This window comes from Cherax quadricarinatus, chromosome 7 (genome assembly GCF_038502225.1).
Source record: "Cherax quadricarinatus isolate ZL_2023a chromosome 7, ASM3850222v1, whole genome shotgun sequence".
Lineage (NCBI taxonomy): Eukaryota > Metazoa > Arthropoda > Malacostraca > Decapoda > Parastacidae > Cherax > Cherax quadricarinatus.
The window spans coordinates 59,596,793-59,620,392 of NC_091298.1; the positions used below are offsets into that span (position 1 = coordinate 59,596,793).

At 46.2% G+C, this 23,600-nt stretch overlaps 1 protein-coding gene across 4 annotated transcripts in view; it reads left to right on the forward strand.

Annotated features, from left to right (window-relative positions):
* LOC128687049 (alkaline phosphatase-like) overlaps positions 1-23,377 on the forward strand; it is a 149,956-nt gene extending 126,579 nt beyond the window's left edge. For 3 of the 4 annotated variants that reach the window (XM_070082545.1, XM_070082546.1, XM_070082547.1), the window contains 5 exons: positions 11,811-12,015; positions 12,282-12,416; positions 12,969-13,160; positions 20,914-21,033; positions 23,031-23,377. In XM_070082545.1, coding sequence (XP_069938646.1) covers positions 11,811-12,015; positions 12,282-12,416; positions 12,969-13,160; positions 20,914-21,033; positions 23,031-23,290 — 912 coding nt within the window. In that variant the 3' untranslated portion in view covers positions 23,291-23,377. The remainder of the gene's footprint in view (positions 1-11,810; positions 12,016-12,281; positions 12,417-12,968; positions 13,161-20,913; positions 21,034-23,030) is intronic. The other variant, XM_070082548.1, reaches the window with a different exon arrangement.
* The last annotated feature ends 223 nt before the right edge of the window (positions 23,378-23,600 follow it).

Genomic DNA, 23,600 nt, shown 5'->3' on the forward strand with positions numbered 1-23,600 from the left:
GCAGTGGAAAACGTTCAAGCAGCGAAGGAACAGTGCGCTGTGAAGAAAGGAGTTGCGCAGATGGAGTAGAGGAGAGAGAAGGAGCGGAGGGTGGATCAGTGTCCATTGATGGTTTGGTCTCTGCAATATATTCAGAGATTGCTTCAAGTGTTTCAGAATTCAGAGACGTCGTATGGGAGACAATATTGGAAATGGTAGGGGGAGGATGAGTAAAGATTGGAACTGTAATGGACTATACCAAGGTAGGGGGGGGGGAAAGGGTGGAGGGAACTGGAGAAGCGTGGAAGGGGACAGAAGTGGCAGAAACCTGGGAGGTGGCAGAAGAGGAAGAAACTTGGGAGGGAACAGGGGAGGAAGGTACAGTACGAGGAGGAGGGTGAACCTCTACACTTGTAACAGAGCCAGTGAGAGGGGGAGAACCAGGTACAGAGACAGGGAAGGGAAAATGAGGAGGTGGAAGATGGGTAGGAGGTGTTAACGGACCTTTTTTTGACTTTTGAGAAGTAGAGGGACGATTGGGAGGAGGTGTCATACGAGATCTCGTCACTACTGAGGCTTGTGAGAGAGAACACGAAGAAGCGAGATCAGACTGAGACGTTGAAGTAGGGACATCTAAGCCGAGGACAGCAAAAGAATTAGCTACAGGAGTGACTATGGGAGAGGTAACCACAGAGGTGGGTGCAGAAGATGGGATACCAGAAGTGGGGGGATGTTTTGAAACACGGGAATAAGAAACACGAGGTAGTCTCCCTTGGAGGCGGAGATGAGAAACTGCCATGGCATAAGGGAGACCTTCTGCCTCTTTCAGGTAACGGATTTCCCGCTCGTTTAAGTAGACTTGACAACGGCGAGAGTACGAAGGGTGAGCCTCATGACAATTAAGGCAAGAGGGAGGTCGATTGCAAGACATATTAGAATGGTCATCGGCACCATAGACTGGGCATTCGGCGATAGATCTGCAATATTTCACTGGATGGCCAAATCGCCAGCAATTTCTACACTGTTGCGGTGTAGGGATCACCTTTCGAACTTGTAACCGATGTCCTGCTACATAAACTGAGGATGGGAGTTCACGGCAGTCAAAAGTTAAACGAGCCACATTGCTAGGGTATCGTCTCCGCCCGCGGGCAGGAAGAACGTAAGTGTCTACCTTGAGGATTGGAAGATCTTGGAGTTTCAGCTGTTCAAGGATGTCAGTGCCACATGTCTGGAAATTTTGTTGAACTATGGTATGGGGCAGAATGACGGTACCACTACAAGAATTGAGGGAATGATGCTTTTCAATAGTTACAGGAACAGTATCGATATGGGAAAGACGAGAAAGCTAATGAGCCTGGGTAGCATTCTGTATGGTGACGATGCGCGTACCGCTCTTAAGAGCATGAAAAGAAATATCTTTACCAACATGGCATAGGAGTGCCTTGCCAATACTGTGGTCAGAAAGATAGGCAGTAGAGGAAGTCGGTCGCAAAGTGAAGAATTTAGTCCATTGTGCAGTCTGAAACTGAGCGTGGAAAGGTAGTGAAGGACGTGTCGATCTTTTCTGAGAAGAACGAGAAGGTGGAGAAGTATCATCAGAAGGTAATTGTCGTTGGCGTTTAGGCGTGGTACCAGAGTTGGTCCGACGTGGAACGGGCCGGCGATTCAAATATTGCCGCACCGTAGAGGGAGAGGCCGGAAGCATAGTCAGAGGAGAGCGAAGGTCAGATAAATCGAAGGAGTCAGTCGAGGCCTCAGTACCTGAAGCGGGTGAGGAAACAGCACCGGCAAGAGGTACAGAGGCATGAGGAGTGTCCGAAGAGTGGTCCAGAGACGAGGCGGGGTCAGAACGGGGTGCGGTATCAAGAAGGGGCCCGGGGGTAGCAGGTTCATGGACTAGGGCTGCCATGGTTAGGTTACTTCTTTCTTTTTGTTTTTAAGAAAAAAAGAAAGAAGAAAAGAAAATAAAAATAAAAAAAAGAATAAAAAAGGGGGGGGGGACCAGGGAGGGATAGTTCCTAGGAGGAATGAAAGGGCCAGAAATCTCCCTCCGTGCCCAAGAGGACCTCAGCACTGCAAGTAGCGCAGATGCAACATGGAACCCGTGCCATACCCTACCCATCATGCCAGTAAACCGGCAATCCGGGATAGCAACCTCACATCTGCCGAGCTACCTCGGTGGACAAGAGAGAGGGCGGCCGGAAATCCACCACAAAGCATACCTCCTTCGGCCACCACCCCCGGAATCCGAAAGGTGGCTTCCAGAGATACACCCGTCGCCCGAGAGACACCCAAAGCCACCCTCCGGGATACCAGAGAGGGATCAGGACATCCCCAGGCAATCCAGATTCCACGGCAAACTACGCCACCGCCAAGAACCTCAACGGAATGGGATGGACCCCGGTACCCTTTCCCCTACCTAGGAACTAGTGTGCCTGTGGGAAAAAAAAAAAAACCAAAGGCCAAAAAGGAAGGGCAAAAGGGAGGGGTGGGGAGGAGGAGGAGGAAAGGAAAAAGGGGAGGATGGGATAGGGAACAGGGGATTGGGGGGTAATTAGGTTCAGTCTGAGGAAGTAGTCCAACAGGTCTAATTCCTCAGACCAAGAGCCTCTTCACCACGCCAAGGAGCCCCCCTTGAAGAGGAAATGTCGCATTAATAGTTGCACTCATGTCCTTTTACAAAACAGTAGACTGTGCTACTCTGGAGTGTGCATGGACACTACAACATTCACTCGAAGTCTGTATCCACCACTACCGTTGGTTTACAAAGACACGTAAGCAAACACTATAACATATTTATTAGAAAACGTTTCGGTCCTGGGACCTTGATCACTTCTAACGTACAGAGGTAGAAAGACATTATATATATAGGCGGAGAGTGAGATGTGACGCACGTGACCTGAGGAATGTCATAAGAACATAAGAATGGAGGAACACTGTAGAAGGCCTACTGGCTCATGCGAGGCAGGTCTTTATCAAAACAACCTCTACCTATGATGAGGAAGGGTAGACGATGAAATCATGTGACTCCTGTGTTGTTGGGTTGGTGTTGCTTAAGTATCATGTATGCCAATGTTTTTGAAATTTTGTAGTTTCCAGTGTTGCGTTCTATAGTGTCGGTGACGGCGATTAGTGAGGCTTCTAGGCACCGTCGGCGTCTGAGGTCTGGTTCGGTGAGAACGAGTTGTGCCTCATTCCAGTTCATCAAATGCCCCGTGGAGTCTCTGTGGAGGACACAGGCGTACCTTACATCGTCTCTGTTAGAGGCATTTCGATGCTCAACCTAGCAGTAGGAGCGAAGAGCACCATAGTCGTGGAGATTCTGAAGCAGAAGCAAGGCGCCTGACGCTTATATAGTATACCATTCTTGAACAACCTGTCAGACACTGCAACATCATGGAATGGAAATATAAACACATATGCAGTATAATGTGATCCTTTATTGACTACGTTTCGCCCACACAGTGGGCTTTTTCAAGTCACAAACAGAGTTCTGTTTATGACTTGAAAAAGCCCACTGTGTGGGCGAAACATAGTCAATAAAGGATCACATTATACTGCATGTGTGTTTATATTTCCATTGTGTCGGTATTTTATACCATTTATTTCCAACATCATGGAATCTTGATTCTGAGGACATGTACATAATCTTCACGACTACGACAACCACTACTAACCCATCTCTTTGGGTAGGACCTACTTCCACTGGGGAATCCCACCTACCAGTGACTATGCCCTCGTCTGCTACCCGCCCCATTTCCACCTGACGTTACTACATAAGCATCAGGCGCCTTGCTTCTGCTTCAGAATCTCCACGACTATGGTGCTCTTCGCTCCTACTGCTAGGTTGAGGGACTGATTACCTCATTTTCTGTACATAGTTCTCCAGTCTTCAAGTTATGTCCTGGAATTTGTATTGATAAAGCCACTGGATGGCGAAACGTCTACAATAAAGATACCCAGATGTTGCACATGTGTCTCAATTTCATCTTGTACCCGAGGTGTTGAAGCAAATTCTTGGGTAGCTTTGGAAAAAAGTTGGAAGAATGGGTGGGTGGAAATGGTTGGGTTTGAGAAGGATCTGCTTAATATGGTCCAGTAAGCCTGCTGCAATGTTCCTCTATTCTTGTGTATATGAATGGTATACAGTACCGACAAGATGAAGAATTAGATATATGTGCAACATCTGGGTATTTTTATTTGTAGACTTTTCGCCATCCAGTGGCTTTATCAGTACAAGGACAGTGTGAAGAATGTAAACTATATACGAAAGATGCGGTAATCAGTCCCTTAGTCTTGGAGCTGGTGAAGATTCAAGGCTGAGGGACTGAGTACCTCATATTTTGTATATAGTTCTACATTCTTCACACTGTCTCCCTGTACTATCGATAAAGCCACTGTATGGCGAAACATCTACAAATAAAGATACCTAGATGTACATTCTTATCCTTTCGGCTCCACTCTTCTCAATTACAACTGTGGCTCTTCTTATCCCTGTTGCTGATACCAACAAAAGCCTCTCTGTGATAGATGGTTTTGAAAACCGACAAGTTGAAGATTGAGACACTTGTAGAACATATGGGAATCTTTATTAATAAAGATTCCCATATGTTGCACAAGTGTCTCAATCTACAAAAGCCTCTTTATCTCATGTTCACTCCTTTTATATGGTCGTCTCTCCTGTGTACTTTGATCCACAGGTCTAACTTGTTGCACAAGTTAGACCTGTGCAACACTTGGGTATCTATTGTGGAAACCTTTCCCCAGCCATTGACTTATTCAGTTCAATGCAGAAAAAGGTGAAACATGAGGAGTTCGAGGTAATCAGTCCCTCAGCTTGGAGTTGAAGTGATAAGACCATCAAGCTTGATAGGAGTACAGTAACTGTTGAGAGCAGAGCAGCAGGTTATATACTGTAGACAGGTGAGGTGACGAGTTGTAGGTGGCGTTACCTTGGACATGTGGAAGTAGGTCATGCCTATGGGTTAGGCAAGCATGCAATTGGACTGAAGAAGCCACTGGCTGGCGAAACGTTTCCTCAGTAAAGATACCCAAGTGTTGTAAAAGTGTCTTAATTCAGCATTCTATTGGTTCACCCAAGTGTTGTAAAAGTGTCTTAATTCAGCATTCTATTGGTTCTCTGAACCACTTTTCTACACAACGCAGAGTACACGTATGTACACGTACACACTAGCAGCCAGCGAAGAGGCGGTGCCTGCAGCTGTGAATCTACCCCCGTAACCACAAATAGGCAAGTACAAATAAGTGAGTACACTAGCAACTTCACTCAGCACCCAGAGAGAGCGCTGGCACAAATATTTCTTCGGTAAACAATGACACGAACATTCTCCTTATGTTCACATTATTGACAAATCCTAAAGTTTGTTTCCCAGTGTTATATACGCCAGTGTGAGGTCTCGCACACACTTACGTCTTTTATCACGAGTAAAATACAGAAGCTTCCGGTTACCTTTTATTTCGTTTCGAGTAGAAATGTGATGATTTACGTATTTTAACTAGGAAAAATAATGAGACTGGAAAAATGTTTCAGTCCGCTCTGAAACGTCGAAATGCGCAATAAAATAACGTTTTAGCGCTAAACCCGGAGGGTTCATAGTGCCTGGGCTATTCGAGGTAACCAGGTAGCTCCAACACCTTTGATCAAGAGTCCTTCCCTGAACAGCCAAGGAACAAAGATTAGATTTAGGAGAACGACAAACCCGTAGGGGTTACACAACGCTTGGAGAATGAGAGGCAGACACACTCGAACTAAGAAAATAGAGTAGATCCATTTCCTTGGATTAAGAGCCTTCAGCGGCTTTAAGAAAAATTATATGCATCAAAAAACTTTCCTAAATACTGGCTCCTTTTCGTCGGATTAAATAAGTTTAGGTACACAAATAGTTACACAAATTATCATACCTGGAGGGGGGGGGTCGGGGGGTCAACGTCCCCACGGCCAGGTCCATAACCAGGTCATACGAACCACAGTCCGGCTGGTCAGGTACTGAACTTTAAAGTGTCTGTCCAGCTCCCTCTTGAAGACAACCAGGGGTTTATTGGTAATCCCCATATATAGTAACATAGCAGTGAAACACGAAACTTGTGGGTTTGAATCATTTACCAAACTACGGTAGGCCAGGATTCGACCCCACGTCACACTGTCCCGCCTCAAGAGGCAACACAACGTACATGTCGCCTTACCATATGAGCCATTGATCCTCTTAGGATCGTTGGCTCAGATATAAGGTGACATGTACGTTATGTTGTCTCTTGAGGCGGGACAGTGTGTCGTGGGGTCGAGTCCTGGCCTGCCGTAGTTTGGTAAATGATAGTAACATGTGTGTAAATTACCCAGGATAACCCCAAAAAAAAGCCAGACAAAGTGACTTATTTCCATTGGGATCCTTGTGATATCTTATTATTTAAATCTTAAAAGTTGAAACAGCCAAGTAACTGGACAGTGAAAATCACTTCACAGTAAAAGGAGATATTCTAGGAATGTGGTAAACAACTAATGCCACACTGACAGTGTTTCTTTCTTCAGGAGCGTTGTCAAGCTTGACAAAGTTCCTGGAGAGGGAAACTTTGCCACAATAAAATGTCGCACCTTTTACAAAACACATTTTCGGTAATTCTTCCAACATTATCACTAAACTGAGTTTTTTACATTAAAGAGAAGATTATAGATGACTGGATCAGCTTAAAACAATAGTTACATGAAAGTTATACAAGGAGCGACATATTACTCTCCTCCCTCCCCTCCCCTCCCCCCACACTGCTAGGTAAACACGAGAGAGAGAGAGAGAGAGAGAGAGAGAGAGAGAGAGAGAGAGAGAGAGAAGGGAGAGAGAGAGATGAGGAGAGAGAGAGGAGAGAGAGAGGAGAGAGAGAGGAGAGAGGAGAGAGAGAGGAGAGAGAGACGAGAGAGAGACGAGAGAGAGACGAGAGAAAGAGGAGAGAGGAGAGAGAGGAGAGGAGAGAGAGGAGAGAGAGAGAGGAGAGAGAGAGGAGAGAGAGGAGAGAGAGGAGAGAGAGAGGAGAGAGAGAGGAGAGAGAGATAGAGAGAAGAGGAGAGGAGGAGAGAGAGAGGAGAGAGAGGAGGAGAGAGAGAGGAGAGAAGAGAGGAGAGAGAGGGGGAGGAGGGAGAGAGAGGAGAGAGAGAGAGAGAGAGAGAGGAGAGAGAGACGAGAGAGAGAGAGAGAGGAGAGAGAGAGAGGAGAGGAGAGGGAGAGAGTGAGGAGGAGGAGAGAGGGAGGGAGAGAGAGGAGAGAGAGAGAGGAGAGAGAGGAGAGAGAGAGGAGAGGAGAGAGGAGAGGAGAGAGGAGAGGAGAGAGGAGAGAGAGAGAGGAGAGGAGAGGAGACGAGAGAGAGAGAGAGAGAGAGAGGAGGAAGGAGGGGAAGGGAGAACTAAGAAGTAACTACTATTAACTGCCACTAAGTGTTGAGCAAATGTCAGAGGTCAAATCAGTAGGTCACGCTTCACCCTCTCTGCCCCTTCATTCTTTACCCCTCCCGCTGCCTCTCATCCCCCCCTTCTCTTTCATCAAGCCTTCCCCCCTCTCCCCCTCTTGACCCAACATCTTCACTCCCCCTCCCATCGGCCCACCTGACCCTCCCAGCCCCTCACCCACTTCTCTCCTTTATTTAGCATATTACAAAAAAATTCAGTGAATTTCCAGCTGGCGGTGACGCCTCCGAGATGAAAACTGGGACATAGTGTGGATGCCGGGCACAAGACATCTACAAGACAGGCGAAACTGCACAGCTGGAGAATTTACAGAGAACCTTCACTACGTTAGGTAACAGGACACAAGTGCAGCTACTGCGACATTTTATCATGTCTGTCGTTTTGCTCCTGGAGAGCGAAACGTTGCCACAATAAAATGTCACATTAGTTGCACTAAGTGTCCTTTTACTTAACATATCATCAGTAATTCTATCAACATTAATGCAACCTTCACTACACATACATTTGATCAAGCGCCTAAATTACCAGGAACGTTTAAAACAATCAAACTGTATTCCTTGGAATGTAGGCGGAAGATGCATCATAATTTACACATGGAAAATTCTGAAGGGATTAGTCCCCACAAACAATATTGCACATGATCGTGGCTGGAACAATGCACAAATATGACTCACGAAATCGTAATGACACGATTGCAAACAAACCATGCCACGGGTGGGGATAGAACCCGCGATCAGTCTCAAAAACTCCAGACCGTCGCGTTAGCCACTGGACCAGCTAGCCACAATAAGATTCGTCCAACTAGGTATATTTCTACACCACAGGAAGGTTAGCATAGGCACCACTGTGACCACAAATGCAAGTTTTTACAGACGAATCTCCAGCTAGCGTGGCCGTGACGAACTCTATTGTGGCTAGCTGGTCCAGTGGCTAACGCGACGGTCTGGAGTTTTGAGACTCTCTGATCGCGGGTTCTATCCCCGCCCGCGGTATGGTTTTATGCACAAATAACCCGCACATACGACAGTGAAGCTTATGACGACGTTACGGTACGACTTGCCATTAACTGGTCCAAGCCTGACCGAAGCAAGAGGCTTGACAGACGGTGTAAAACACCCCCAACAAAAAACATGGCGGTGATGAGTACACATAACTGAGCAATAAGTTTTGAACACCCTTCCCTTAGTACACAAAGGGAATTTATCAACAAACCTGTTTTCAAGAGGGAACTGGGAAGGTTTCTCATGTCGGTTCCTGATCAGTCAGGCTGTGTTGCGTACTTTGGACTGCGTGTGACTAGCAATAACAGTCTGGTTAATCAGGTCAGCAAACAGGAGGCCTGATCTGGGTCCAGGAGCTAGTCCAGTCTCTATGCAATCTTTTGGTAGTTGTGTAGGTAGGTGTGTGTGTGTGTGTGTGTGTGTGTGTGTGTGTGTGTGTGTGTGTGTGTGTGTGTGTGTGTTGCTGAAGTGTCCCATCTCGGAAACATCTTGTCTCTGTCCACCTTGTCGATTCCTCTCAGTATTGTGTGTATCGTTATCATATCCCCCTCTCTCTCATGTTTTCCAGTGTCGTCAGGTTGTTACCTTAAACTGTCCTCATAGGCCATCCCCTTTAGCTCTGGGACCAGTCTTGTTGCATACCTTTGCACTTTCTCTAGTTTCCTTACGTGCTTGGTTAGGTGTGGATTCCAAACTGGTGCTGCATTCTCCAACATAGGCCTAACGTACACCGTGTACAGGGTCCTGAACGATTCCTTATTGGGATGTCGGAATGCTGTTCTTAGCTTTGCTAGGCGCCCGTATGCTGCATCAGTTATTCGGTTGGGGTGTTATACTCGCCCCAAGATCCTTTTCCATGAGTGAGAGTTGTAGTCTCTGGCCCCCTATACTGTACTCCGTCTCCTGTCTTCTTTGCCCTTCCACAATCTTCATGACTTTGCACTTGATGGGGTTGAACTCCAAGAGCCAGTTGCTGGCCCAGGCCTGCAGCCTGTCCAGATCCCTTTGTACTTCTGTCTGGTCCTCGTCCGATTGAATTCTTCTCACCAACTTCACATCATCTGCAAACAGGGACACTTCTGAGTCTATTCCTTCCGTCATGTTCACAAATACCAGAAACAGCACCGGTCCTAGGACTGATCCCTGTGGAACCCCGCTCGTCACAGGCACCCGCTCTGACACCTCGCCACGTACCATGACTAGTTGTCTTCCTGACAGGTATTCCCTGATCCATTGCAGTGCCTTCCCTCTTATCCCTGCCTGGTCCACCAGCTTTTGCACTGATCTGTGTGGAACTGTGTCAAACGCCTTCTTACAGTCCAAGAAAACGTGCTTGTTTAAGGCATTAGAATGGGCGGAGACTACAGGAAGAATTTACAAACAACACTTGTGTATTACCAACTGTGACCTCACAGCCCCAGCTTACATGGTATATAGTATATTCTTATACCCCTCGTTATTATTATAATCATGGGGAAGTGCTAAACCCGTAGGATTATTCAGCGCCTGTGGGGGGGGGATGGAAGGTATTCAGGCTCAATTCAGGGAACTGGAGCACAGATCCAATTCCGTAGACCAAGAGCCCCTCACCAGCGTCAAGGAACCTCCCTCGAGGTATTATACCCCTCAAAGCCAATTAGATGTATTGCACCATGAAAGCTACCGAGGCTGTGGAAGTGAAAATTGGGTCACAGTCGGTGTCACAGAAATGCCGTCTATAAAAATCTTCCTGTGTAAGGTTTATGGCTTAGTTGTACAGAGTTGGGCTGCTACTGTAAGAACTGCGGGTCCAGTCCATTCTTCTGTTTATTCCTATACATACATTAAACACAAATATATTAAACATTTGCCAGTGATACAGACGAACCCTCCTGCATAAAATAAAACAAAGACTGTGGTAGATTATTATAAAACAGAAGACTCTGGTAGGTTAAATTAATAATAATAATAATAATATTATTATTATTATTATTATTATTATTATTATTATTATGTTTACCTTGGCCTACCAGTGAGGTTTTCTCATTGTTTTGTTTTCCACTTGTGGATTCGTTGTCTCCCCCCTCCCCCCACACACACGTACGTACAGTATGTCTACAAGCCCCCCCCCGCACACACGTACGTACAGTATGTCTACAAGCCCCCCCCCGCACACACGTACGTACAGTATGTCTACCAGCCCCCCCCACACACACGTACGTACAGTATGTCTACCAGCCCCCCCACACACACACACGTACGTACAGTATGTCTACCAGCCCCCCCACACACACGTACGTACAGTATGTCTACCAGCCCCCCCCCCACACACACGTACGTACAGTATGTCTACCAGCCCCCCCCACACACGTACGTACAATATGTCTACCAGCCCCCCCACACACACGTACGTACAGTATGTCTACCAGCCCCCCCCACACACACACGTACGTACAGTATGTCTACCACCCCCCCCACACACGTACGTACAGTATGTCTACCAGCCCCCCCCCACACACACACGTACAGTACATCACCAGCTCGCAAACACGAGACTGTAAATACAAATACCTGTACTTCATCTTATTAACTACGACCACACTCCCAAACCTCTGGGACAGAATTTGGTTACTAATCACGACCGGTGTTTAGGTTACCCCTCAGGACCAGTGTTTAGGTTACTACTTACAACCAGTATTTACGTTACTACTCAGGCCAAGTGTTTCGATTGGAGATAAAACCTCTACCCAGGAGACGTGTTTGTTTCCTTACCTTCTTCCCTAACACTGACGCACATTAAAAGTCATCATGATTTCTTATAGAAGTTTTCTTCTCAGAAAATATGGCAACTTCGAAGTGGAGGTCAAGGAAGGTCATGTGGGTTTTAAAAAAGTCCTGGCTCCAAGAGGTCAAGGCTCTTACCAGCTGTGCCATACTGCAGTCGTTCTGCCAGGCTCTTAATGCACAGATTCTTGAAGCTATTTTTTCTCTTAGATTTTAGCTAACCTCAACTATCTTGCCCTCACGGTAACCACCACATGGATATTTCTAAGGTTCGCAACTTATCCATGTCTTCCTTTACAATTCCAATGTTCAACATCTCAGTCAATTTTGTAATTGTTTTTATGGGGGAAGCGCTAACATGACCGCGGGTTCAAACCCCACCCGTGGTATGGTTTGGAAGCGCTAAACTCATCAGGTTCATAAGTTCCTGGAAATGGGAGTAATCAGGTGAAACTCAGGGGAGAAAGTTGAAATTCCTTGCATCAGGAGTCCCTCAGTATCAGTTGTACTTATTACAACAGCCCCCTTAAAGCACAAATTGTTAGTGGGCAACACTAGGTTGTGGTGTGTATTCACCTGTCTACCGCCTACTACAGGTTATCATGGGTGGTGGTCGTCGTGTACTGACGCCCAGCGACGTGCTTGACGTGGAGGAGAGCCGGTACGGCTTCAGAAAGGATGGCAAGAACCTTATCAACATGTGGATAGACGACAAGGCTAGTAGAGGGGTGCGAGCCTCGTACGTCTGGAACAGGGACGACCTCCTGGCCCTCGACACCTCCAAAACTGACTACCTCCTAGGTGAGTACCCTGATGAGTGAATGGAGAACCGAGTTACCAAAACTCTCCCTTTCAAAGACGAGACAGGCTAAATCCGTAAGGGTGATACGGCGTCTGGGGGAATGGAAGGCTTTCAGACTCGATTCAAGGAACTGGAGCAGAGCATCAAGGAGCCTCCCTTGAGGGGTAGTGTATGATGTGATGTAGGTTCCATCAGCTAGCATGAAACAAACATGCCATGTAATTCGAATATCCATTATTTTCACTTTTTTCTCACGTGACTTCAGGACTGTTTGGCTACAGTCATATGGACTACGTGGTGGAGCGGGACAGTGCCATGGACCCCAGCCTGCCGGAGATGACCAAGGCTGCTCTTGAGGTCCTACAGAAAGACCCAAATGGGTACTTCCTCCTCGTTGAAGGTGAGGCTCAACATGCTAGGAGGTTCGGTGTTATTCCTTATGGAAGGGTTTTATGATATATTTAAGGTGCAGGTCCTCTATAGGAGTCATCGTGTTTGGAAGGCGAAATGGTGGCAAGTACAGTACGTCTTTAAAGATTGTTCCATTATAGTCTTTCTCAGCACAAAGATACACATAGCAGAGCAAAACCCATTTTATTACACTAATACAGGTACAACGGAAGCTTAGCCATGGCATTGTACTACACAAGATCCAACACCTGAATCACGAAATCGTAATAACAGTTGCAAACAAATCACCTTTGAAACCATAGATTTTCTCCATTTTTCCATAATAAATTTACCCAGGTACGTAGATAACAGAATTTTGGAATCAATGGAATGTTATTTATGGAGTTTGTCATTGTTCGGATTTTGACCATTAAATCATGAAAAAATATTGAAACAAAAGTATACATTATAGTCATAACCAAACTCTAAACCCGTCAAAGTGAAAAAAAAAGTTCGGTATCATGGTTTTATAAAACACCTGACCTGTGACCTCAACCTACAGGCGGCCTGATCGACTTGGGTCATCATGGGAACAAGGTGCAGAAGGCACTGTCGGAGACCGTGGAAATGGCGGAGGCGGTGCAGGTGGCAGTGTCCATGACAAGCCAAGAGGACACACTGGTGGTGGTGACGGCTGACCATGGTCACTCACTCACCATCAATGGTTATCCCACTAGACACACTGATATCCTTGGTAAGAAAACACCTCCTCTAGTAACCCCTACCCATTTCCTCTTTGATAATACACGACGTTTCGGTCTGACTTGGACCTTGGTCCAAGTCAGATGGCAACGTCGTAAATTTCCCTCTATGTGCGGTTTGTGTATTGTTAGTCAAGTATTGTGTCTTTTCATTCCTCTTTCATACTTTTGTAGGAATCCCTTTAATGAGAAAGTTTTAGTTCAGCAGGATGATCATTCATGAGAAAGTTTTAGTTCAGCAGGATGATCATTCATGAGAACCTTCCACTTCGGGAACCTGACTTTCTGACTCGCGAAATCGTAATGACTTTGATCTAAAAAGTACACTTGTAACCTGGAAAATCTTTTCCCTCTAGAACACCAAAAAATGCCTAGTATTTATTATATTTTGCGATTTAAAAGTTTTAGGGTAAGTCTGAAGCCTTTTAAAAAATTTCTAAGACTTTTCAGACAGAACATTAAAATGGTATAAAATACCGACAGATTGTTAGGTAAGACACATATGCAACAGTTAGGTATCTTTATTTCGAAACGTTTCGCCTACACAGTAGGCTTCTTCAGTCGAGTACAGAAAAGTTGATAGAAGCAGAAGATACTTGAAGACGATGTAATCAGTCCATCACCCTTAAAGTTTTGAGGTGGTCAGTCCCTCAGTCTGGAGAAGAGCATTGTTCCAAAGTTTGAAACAATATTGTTTCAAACTTTGGAACAATGCTCTTCTCCAGACTGAGGGACTGACCACCTCAAAACTTTAAGGGTGACGGACTGATTACATCGTCTTCAAGTATCTTCTGCTTCTATCAACTTTTCTGTACTCGACTGAAGAAGCCTACTGTGTAGGCGAAACGTTTCGAAATAAAGATACCTAACTGTTGCATATGTGTCTTACCTAACAACTTTTCAGACAGCATTATGTTAAAAGTGAATAATAATAATAATAATAATAATAATAATAATAATAATAATAATAATAATAATAATAATAATAATAATAATAATAATTATTATTATTATAATCAAAAAGAAGCGCTAAGCCACAAGGACTATACAGCGCTGCAGGGCAGGAAGGGAGCGAGGGCATCAGGTAGCAAAAGGGAGATGGATGAGTAATAGGTTACGGATAACAGCGGGGTAGTGGATGGTGAAAGGGTAAAGGGCAGCAAGAGACTGAACTAGAAAGGGCTGAGGGGAGTGCGAAAAGTATCATCAGAGTTTGTGGAGTAAATCAGTCGTTGTCAAGAAGTCAATGAGAGAGTCAGGATTAAAGGAGGGTCCATCAGCAAGAAGGGAAGGTAAAGAGAGAGTAGTAGAACGAAGACGACGTTGGAGGTAAATTCTGCGTGCTCGTTGATAGAGAGGGCAGTCTAACAGAATGTGGCTAATCGATACTGGAACTTGACACTGCTCACAGAGAGGAACAGGGTGCCTCTCCATGAGATACCCATGAGTAAGACGAGTGTGGCCAATGCGAAGGCGGGAGAGAGTGGTCTCCCAACCTCGGCACTGATGACAAGAAGACGGCCAGTAACCTATGCTCGGTTTAATAGAATGAAGTTTGTTACCGAGCAGAGTTGACCAACGTTGTTGCCAACGGGTGCGAAGGTGGGTAGCTATTGCAGCAAAATAGTCCAGAAATGGAACACCTCGATAGGAAATTGGTAGGTCATATACTGCTGACCGCGCAGCAGTGTCTGCCTGTTCATTGCCCTGTACGTCGACATGACCAGGGACCCAACAAAAAACAATATCTTTATGTTTGGTAGAGATACGGCGTAGCCAAAGTTGGATACGGAGAACTAGGGGATGAGATGTATCAAATTTTCGTATAGCCTGTAGAGCACTAAGGGAGTCTGAGACTACTACAAATGATGACACAGGCATAGATGCGATACGAATAAGTGCTGCAAGAATGGCATACAGTTCAGCAGTAAAAATGCTAGCTGAAGATAGTAAATGCCCTCGTACGACGCTGTCCGGAAACACTGCTGCGAATCCGACGCCGTCTGAAGACTTAGAGCCATCTGTGTACACAGCGGTGGCATGAGAATGGGAGTGGAAGTGATCAAGAAAAAGAGAGCGGGAAGCCACCGTAGGCAGTTGAGCTTTCGAGCAAGGGAGTGAGAAAGAACAGACCCGAACAGCTGGAACTTCCCAGGGGGGTAGGGAAAAGTGAGATGCTACATGAACATATAAAGGTGGTAACTGAAGGGAAGACAAGAGTGAATGTAGGCGAAGAGAAAAGGGACGGAGCAAACAGGGGCGGCGAACGAATAAAGAATGTCTACTAATATCGGTGACCATTCTATAAATGGAAGGATTGTGTAGATCGTGAGAGCGTACATAGTAACGAAGGCAATGGGCATCACGGCGATCAGACAAGGATGGAACATTTGCTTCTGTATAGAGGCTCTCAACAGGGGAAGAGCGAAAAGCACCAAGGCACAAACGTAAGCCTTGGTGATGGATAGAGTTAAGGCTAGAGAGAGTAGCAGGAGAGGCCGCGGAATAAATCTGGTCACCATAATCGAGTTTCGATAAAACGAGGGCTGAATGTAGGCGAAGCAGAGTTCGACGATCAGCTCCCCAGGAAAGATGAGCAAGGGTTTTAAGAAGGTTTAGCCGGCTGTGACAAGTTGCCTTCAGAGAGGTAATGTGAGGTTTCCAGGTTAACCGACGGTCAAAGAGAAGGCCTAGAAACCTGACTGTATCACGTTCGGGGATACGGGAGCCATAGAGATACAAAGGATGATCGGAGATAACAGAGCGTCTAGTGAAAGTAATTTGGTGAGTTTTGGTACTTGAAAATTTAAACCCATGTGTGGTGGCCCAAGTGGAAACACGGTCAACCGCATGCTGGAGAGAAACTGCAATAAGGTGACAGTCAGCGCCTGCACAAGCAATAGCGAAGTCATCAACATAGAGTGATGACCAAATATTGGGTGGAAGAACAGAGGCCAAATCATTTATAGCAAGGAGAAAAAGTGTTGTGCTTAGAACACATCCCTGAGGGACACCTTCAGCTTGGACGAAGTCCGGGGAAAGAACATTATTGACTCGAACACGGAAATGTCTGTCAGTTAAAAAGTTCTTAAGGAAGGATGGTAGATTGCCTCGGAGGCCTAAGGAATGGGCCTGGGCCAAAATATTATACCTCCAAGTTGTGTCATATGCCTTCTCAAGGTCAAAAAATATGGCAATAACTGAGTGATTATTCGCAAAGGCATTACGAACATACGTATCCAAGCGTAGTAAGGGGTCTATGGTAGAACGACCCTTACGAAAGCCATATTGACTAGTGGAGAGACTGTTGTGAGTCTCTAAATACCACATTAAACGTCGATTTACGAGGCGTTCCATCACTTTGCAAACTGCACTTGTAAGAGCGATGGGGCGATAGTGGGAGGCATCATGTCCTGTAGTACCCGGTTTGCGGAAAGGGAGAACAATGGCAGATTTCCACAGCTGGGGAAGAACTCCTTGTGCCCAAATAAGATTGAAGAGGTGTAAGAGGACTACAAGGGCTGACCGATGTAAATGTTGTAACATACGAATATGAATGTCATCAGGCCCAGCTGCCGATGATCGGCAAGCTGAGAGCGTTGCCTCCAGTTCTTGAAGTGTAAAAGGCACATTATACTGTTCTTCTCCGAGAGAAGAAAAGTCCAAGGGTACTAACTCTCTGGCAGACTTTGAGGAACGAAACGAGGGGCATAGATGGAGCCCTCGGGAAATACGGACCAGATGTGTGCCAAGTTCAATGGCAACGTCGAGAGGGTTTGCTATATCAACACCAGTGACCCGTAGAACAGGAGCCGGGTCAGGAGAGTATTTACCACTCAATTTCCTCACTTTTTTCCAGACTGCACTCATAGAAGAAGCAGAGGTGATGGTGGAAACATAGTCTCGCCAACAAGTGCGTTTAGCTTCACGGATGACACGGCGAGCGATCGCACGCTTCTGCTTAAAATCAACAAGTCTCTCAGCGGTTCTATTGTACCGGTACCTGCCCCATGCAGCACGTTTCAAACGTACTGCACGAGCACAAGCAGGAGACCACCAAGGCACGCACTTCTGAGAATGCCTGCCTGAGGTTTGGGGTATAGAATGAGAAGCTGCGGTATAAACTGATGTCGAGAAGATGTGTAGGAGCTCATCAATGGAGGATGAAGAAGGAACCTCACTAAAAGCAGTGAGGTGTGAGTAAAGATCCCAATTTGCCCGATCAAATTGCCAGCGAGGGCTACGGAAAGGTGGTGAATAGGAAGGAGAAGTAAGAATGATCGGAAAATGATCGCTGTCATGTAAGTCTGGTAGAACAGACCAGGTGAAGTCTAGTGCAGTGGAGGAAGAGCAGACTGATAGATCGATGCAAGAGAGAGTATGAGTACGAGGATCAAAATGGGTGGGAGTACCCGTATTTAAAACATGGAGGGGGTGAGAGGCAAGAAAAGCCTCCAACTGAATGCCACGTGAGTCACAATGAGACCCCCCCCAGAGGAAATGGTGGGCATTAAAATCACCAAGTAACAGAAGTGGTGGTGGTAAGGATGAAACAAGAAAGGCAAAGTCTGGGATAGAAAATGCTCGAGAAGGAGAGAGATATAAAGAACATATTGTAAACCACTTATTCAAGTGGATACGGGCTGCAGTGTAATGCAGCGAGGTATGGACAAATAGTTGACAGTACGGAATATCATTGCGTAGAAGAAGGGCACTTTCATTAAAGGTCCCATCTGAGAAAGGATCCGAAGAATACAATAAATTATAGCCTGAGATAGGTTGGAAAACAGCCGAGTGTAATTTTGGTTCTTGTAAGCAAGCACCAACAGGGGAAAACCTGGAAAGCAACATCTGAAGCTCACCCCGATTACCCCTGAGGCCGCGGATATTCCACTGTAAATAGGCCATGATTGGCGATGAAGAAAATATCAGGAATCTGTAGGTAAAGGCACCTACGGACTAGAGGGGTTAGAAAAGTCAACGTGTGGTGGCATTGGAAGATGTTCAAGTAGCGAAGGAACGGAGCGTTGCGAAGAATGGGGTTGTGAAGATGGAGGAGAGGGAAGAGAAGGAACAGGAAGTGAATCAGTGTCCATTGAAGGTTTAGTCTCTGCAATATATTCTGAAATGGCTTCAAGTGTTTCTGAATTCAAAGATGTATGGGAAACCATATTGGAGATAGGAGGAGGAGGGTGAGTAAAGATTGGGACAGTAATGGACTGTACCAAAGTAGAGGGGGAGGGAAAAGTGTAAGGGACTGGAGATGAAGTGTGGGGGGGGACAGAAGAGGTAGAAACCTGGGAGGTGACAGAAGAGGGAGAAACTTGGGAGGGGACGGGGGTGGAAGGCATAGTACGAGGAGGAGGGTGAATCTCCACACTTGTAATAGAGCCAGAGAGAGGGGAAGAACTAGGTACAGAGACTGGAAAGGTAAAGTGTGGAGGTGGAAGAAGGGAAGGAAGGGGCAAAGAAGATTTGAGCAATGTGGATTTTTTGGACTTCTGAGTAGAGGGGCGATTGGTATTAGGTGTCGTACGAGGTCTTGTCGATACTGGGGCTTGTGAGGAAGGACGCGAAGATGTGAGAACAGACTGAGTTGTAGTCGGGACGTCAGAGCCAAGGACAGCAAAAGGATTAGATGCCGTAGTGGCTATGGGAGGGGTAACAACAGAGGAGGCTGCAGAAGATGGGACCCCAGAAGTGGGGGGACGTTTGGAAACACGAGAATAAGAAACACGGGGTAGTCTCCCTTGGAGGCGGAGATGAGTAACTGCCATAGCATAAGGGAGACCTTCTGCCTCTTTGAGGCAACGGATTTCACGTTCATTTAAGTAGACCTGGCAACGGCGGGAGTACGAAGGGTGAGCTTCATTACAATTAAGGCAAGATGGAGGTTGACTGCAAGATGTATTAGAATGGTCGTCGGCACCACAGACTGGGCATTCGGCCATAGATCTGCAATATTTCGCTGGGTGACCAAAACGCCAGCAATTTCTACATTGTTGCGGTGTAGGTATCACCTTTCGAACTTGTAACCGATGTCCCGCGACATATACAGAGGACGGGAGTTCTCGGCTGTCAAAAGTTAAACGAGCCACATTGCAAGGGTAACGTCTCCGCCCCCGGGCAGGAAGGACATAAGTGTCTACTTTGAGGATTGGGAGATCCTGGAGTTCCAGCTGTTCAAAAATGTCATTGCCACATGACTGGAAATTCTGTTGGACTATGGTATGAGGCAGAATGACAGTACCACTACAAGAATTGAGAGAAAGATGTTTTTCAATAGTGATAGGAGTAGTATCGATATTCGAAAGGAGAGAAAGATCATGAGCTTGGGTAGCATTCTGGACAGTGACGATGCGCGTACCGCTCTTGAGAGCGTGAAATGAAATATCTCTGCCAACATGACGCAGGAGCGCTTTGGCAATACTATGGTCAGAAAGGTAGGCAGAAGAAGAAGTTGGTCTTAAAGTAAAGAATTTAGTCCATTGTGTGGTCCGAAACTGAGCGTGGAGAGGGAGTGCTTGACGTGTCGGTCGTTTCCGAGTAGAATGGGAAGGTAACGACGGAGCATCATCAGGAGATTGACGTTGGCGTTTAGGAGTAGGACCGGAGTTGGTCCGGCAGGAAATGGGTGGGCGATTCGAAAATTGCCGTACCGTAGAGGGAGAAGCCGGAAGCATAGTCAAAGGAGAGCGGAGTTCAGACAAATCGAAGGAGTCAGTCGAAGCCCCGGTACCTGAAGCGGGTGAGGAAACAGCACCAGCAAGAGGTACAGGGGTATCAGGAGTGTCCGAAGAGTGGTCTAAACACAAGGCAGGGTCAGAATGGGGTGCGGTATCAAGAAGGGGCCCGGGGGTAGTGGTTTCATGGACTAGGGCTGCCATGGTTAGGTTACTCCTTTGCTTTTTGTTTTTAAGAAAAAAAAAGAAAGAAGAAAAGAAAATAAAAATAAAAAAAAGAATAAAAAAAGGGGGGAGCGGGGAGGAATAGTTCCCAGGAGGAATGAAAGGGCCGGAAATCCCCCTCCGCGCCCAAGAGGACTCGACACCGCTAGTAGCGCAGATGCAGCATGGAACCCGTGCCATACCCTACCCTTCATGCCAGTAAACCAGCAATCTGGGATAGCAACCTCACATCTGCCGAGCTACCTCGGTGGACAAAAGAGAGGGCGGCCGGATATCCGCCACAAAGCATACCTCCTTCAGCCACCACCCCCGGAATCCGAAAGGTGGCTTCCAGAGATACACCCGTCGCCCAAAAGACACCCAAAGCTACTCCGGGATACCGGAGAGGGATCGGGACATCCCTAGGCAATCCAGATTCCACGGCAAACTACGCCACCGCCAAGAAACCTCAACGGAATGGGATGGACCCCGGTGTCCTTTCCCCTACCTAGGAACTAGCGCGCCTGTGGGAGAAATCACGAAGGCTAAAAAGAGGAAGGGCAAAAGGGAGGGGTGAGGAGGAGGAGGAGGAATGGAAAAAGGGGAGGATGGGGAGGATGGGATAGGGGAGGGGAGAATGGGGGGTAATTAGGTTCGGTCTGAGGAAGAAGACCGACAGGGCTAATTCCTCAGACCAAGAGCCTCTTCACCACGCCAAGGAGCCCCCCTTGAAGAGGAATAATAATAATAATAATAACAACAACAATGACAGAAGTCTGCGATATACAGTATCTCCTGCACTTTAGTCACAATGATCTCTTCTGACCCCACCTACACTTAACTTCTCTTTACCTTCCAGGCATCGGCGACATTAGCAGCGAAGATTTCTTGCCCTATACCACACTACTTTACGGGAACGGTCCAGGTTTCCAGCCGCAGGTCAACGGCCATAGACCAGATGTGTCCAAAGATGATCTGAGTGAGTAGTAGTGATAGAAAGCGAGAAACTGGGAAGGAGGGAGGGCGATAGGAAAGAGGAGGAAATGTGACAAAAAAAAAAAAACTAGACTAACATTCACCAGTCCTTTAGTACACAGCGCCAATGTGGAAGCCTCATCTAGGAACCCACAAACAAAAGAAACTTGAGAACATTCAGAAGTACACCTCCAGACAAAAGGACAAAGGCTGGAGCCAGAATGAGAGATGAACATCAAAATGGTATACAATACCGACAGGTTGTTAGGTAAGAACCTAACAACCAGAATGAGAGGTTGAGACCAGGACAATGGGAAATGCAAGTCATTGGACTAGAACAAGGGGAAATGCAAGTCATTGGACTAGAACAAGGGGAAATGCAAGTCATTGGACCAGGGCAAGGGGGGGGGAACACAAGGAGAGGGACCAGGGCAAGAAGGGAACACAAGGAGAGGGACCAGGGCAAGAGAACAAAGAAGGACTGGGACCTGGATTAGGGAATGCAATTGATAGGACCAGGATTGAGACAAGGAAAGACCAGGATGAAATGACACACAAGGAGACCAGGACGAGGGGACACAGATGTTGGAACTAGCACATGTAAAAAAATAGTGAATGTACCGTGTAAGGAAATAGTAGAGGCGAACTCCTTGTCCAAACTCAAGTGTAATATAACCGTATTCCATGAGCCTAGTTAACCATCATAAAAAAATATTTGTTGGTTTACTGGGGCAGGGCCTAGTAACCAGGACTCGGTTCCAGCAAACACACAGTAGAATCCACACAATGAAACAAAAAGACAAATATTAAAGAATATCTTTGGTCAAAATGATAGGGCGTGGATTTTATTGAGGTGTACAGCTACGTGTTTACATGTAATGCCTAGAGTGCATGAGGTTGTGTATAGCAAGAACATGATGAATCACACATTTATGCAACACTTCGGTATCTTTGTGGAAACGTTTCACCAATCAATGGCTTCCTCGGTCCAGTACAGAGAAGTATGGTTGAAGATGAGAAGGAGTTTGAGATAATCAGTCCCTCAGCCTGGAGTTGATGTGGTCAGTCCATCGATCTTGGTAAGAATACAGCATATGCTACACTCTTTTCAAGACTGATGGATTGATCACATCGACTCCAAGCTGAGAGACTGATTTCCTCAACCTCCTCCGGATCCTCAACCATTCTTCTCTGTATTGGACTGAGGGAGGCACTGGTAGGTAAACAGATTTGATTCAAAGAACATAAGAAAGGAGGAGCACTGCAGCAGGCCTACTAGCCAATGCCAAGCAAGTTCAACTCACACCCATTCATGTACTTGTCTAACCTATTTTTAAAGCTACACAAGGTTTTTGCTTCAGTGACGCTACTCGAGTTTATTCCACTCATCCACAACTTTATTACCAAACCAGTGCTTTCCTATATTTTTTCTAAAATTAATTTTTTTCCAACGATATAATAATAATAATGGGGGAGCACTAAACCTGTAGGATTATACTGCGCATGTGGGGGGGATGGAAGGTATCCAGGTTCAATTCAGGGAACTGGAACACAGATCCAATTCCCTAGATCAAGAGCCCCTCACCAGCATCAAGGAACCTCCCTTGAGGGGTTTCAACTTGAACCCATTGCTGCGAGTCCTGTCTTGGTAAGATATTCTTTTAGCACATTATTTGTATCCCCTTTATTCCTGTTTTCCATCTATACACCTCAGTCATATCCCCCCCCCCCCAATTCTACGCCTTTTTAGAGTGTGAAGATTCAGTGCCCTCAGTCTATCCTCGTAGGAAAGATTTCTAATATAAAGGGATCAACTTTGTCATTCTTCTCTAAGCTTTCCAGTGCATTTAGTCCATTCTGTAATATGGTTACCTAAACTCACAGCATAATCTAAATGATGGCTCTAGTTCCTTGTGTCAAAAGCCCTTTCTACTATAAAATTATGTGTTTTTCTAAGGATAAGCTAACTGGATAAACTAAGAAACCACTTGTGTTCCTCAGTGGATGTCAACTACCGCCATGCTGCCTCTGTGCCTCTCGACTCTGCTGCCCACACTGGTGACGATGTTGGTCTGTACGCCATAGGGCCTCATGCCCACCTCTTCACAGGTGTCCATGAACAGAGCTACATTCCCTACGCCCTTGCCTATGCTGCCTGTGTCGGGGACGGCCTCACTTTCTGCGGTAGCAACCGCTTCCGAAGAAACCATGGTCTACTGCCAAGCAACAGAGGGCAAAGCAAATTGCGGCAGCGGGGATGATGATTACTTACTAAAAAAGGCAATCCCTGATTGGTAAGGGAGGCACCATAGATGCTTCCTATTTCTGAGACAGCTGCAGGTGGACGACGTGTGTGTGGAAAATGATTGGCGAGAGTGAATGGTCTTGATTGGTCAAGAATGTCGAGTACAAACTTGACATTTGTTTTCTATACCCACCAATCACATTCAACATTGGAGTTTAAGACATTTATTTTTCATTTCGTCGTGTACAGTCTTTTGCAACTGAAATCACATATATTGTACATCAAAATTACCCTGCCATCACTTTCAGAACATTCCACGATTAAAA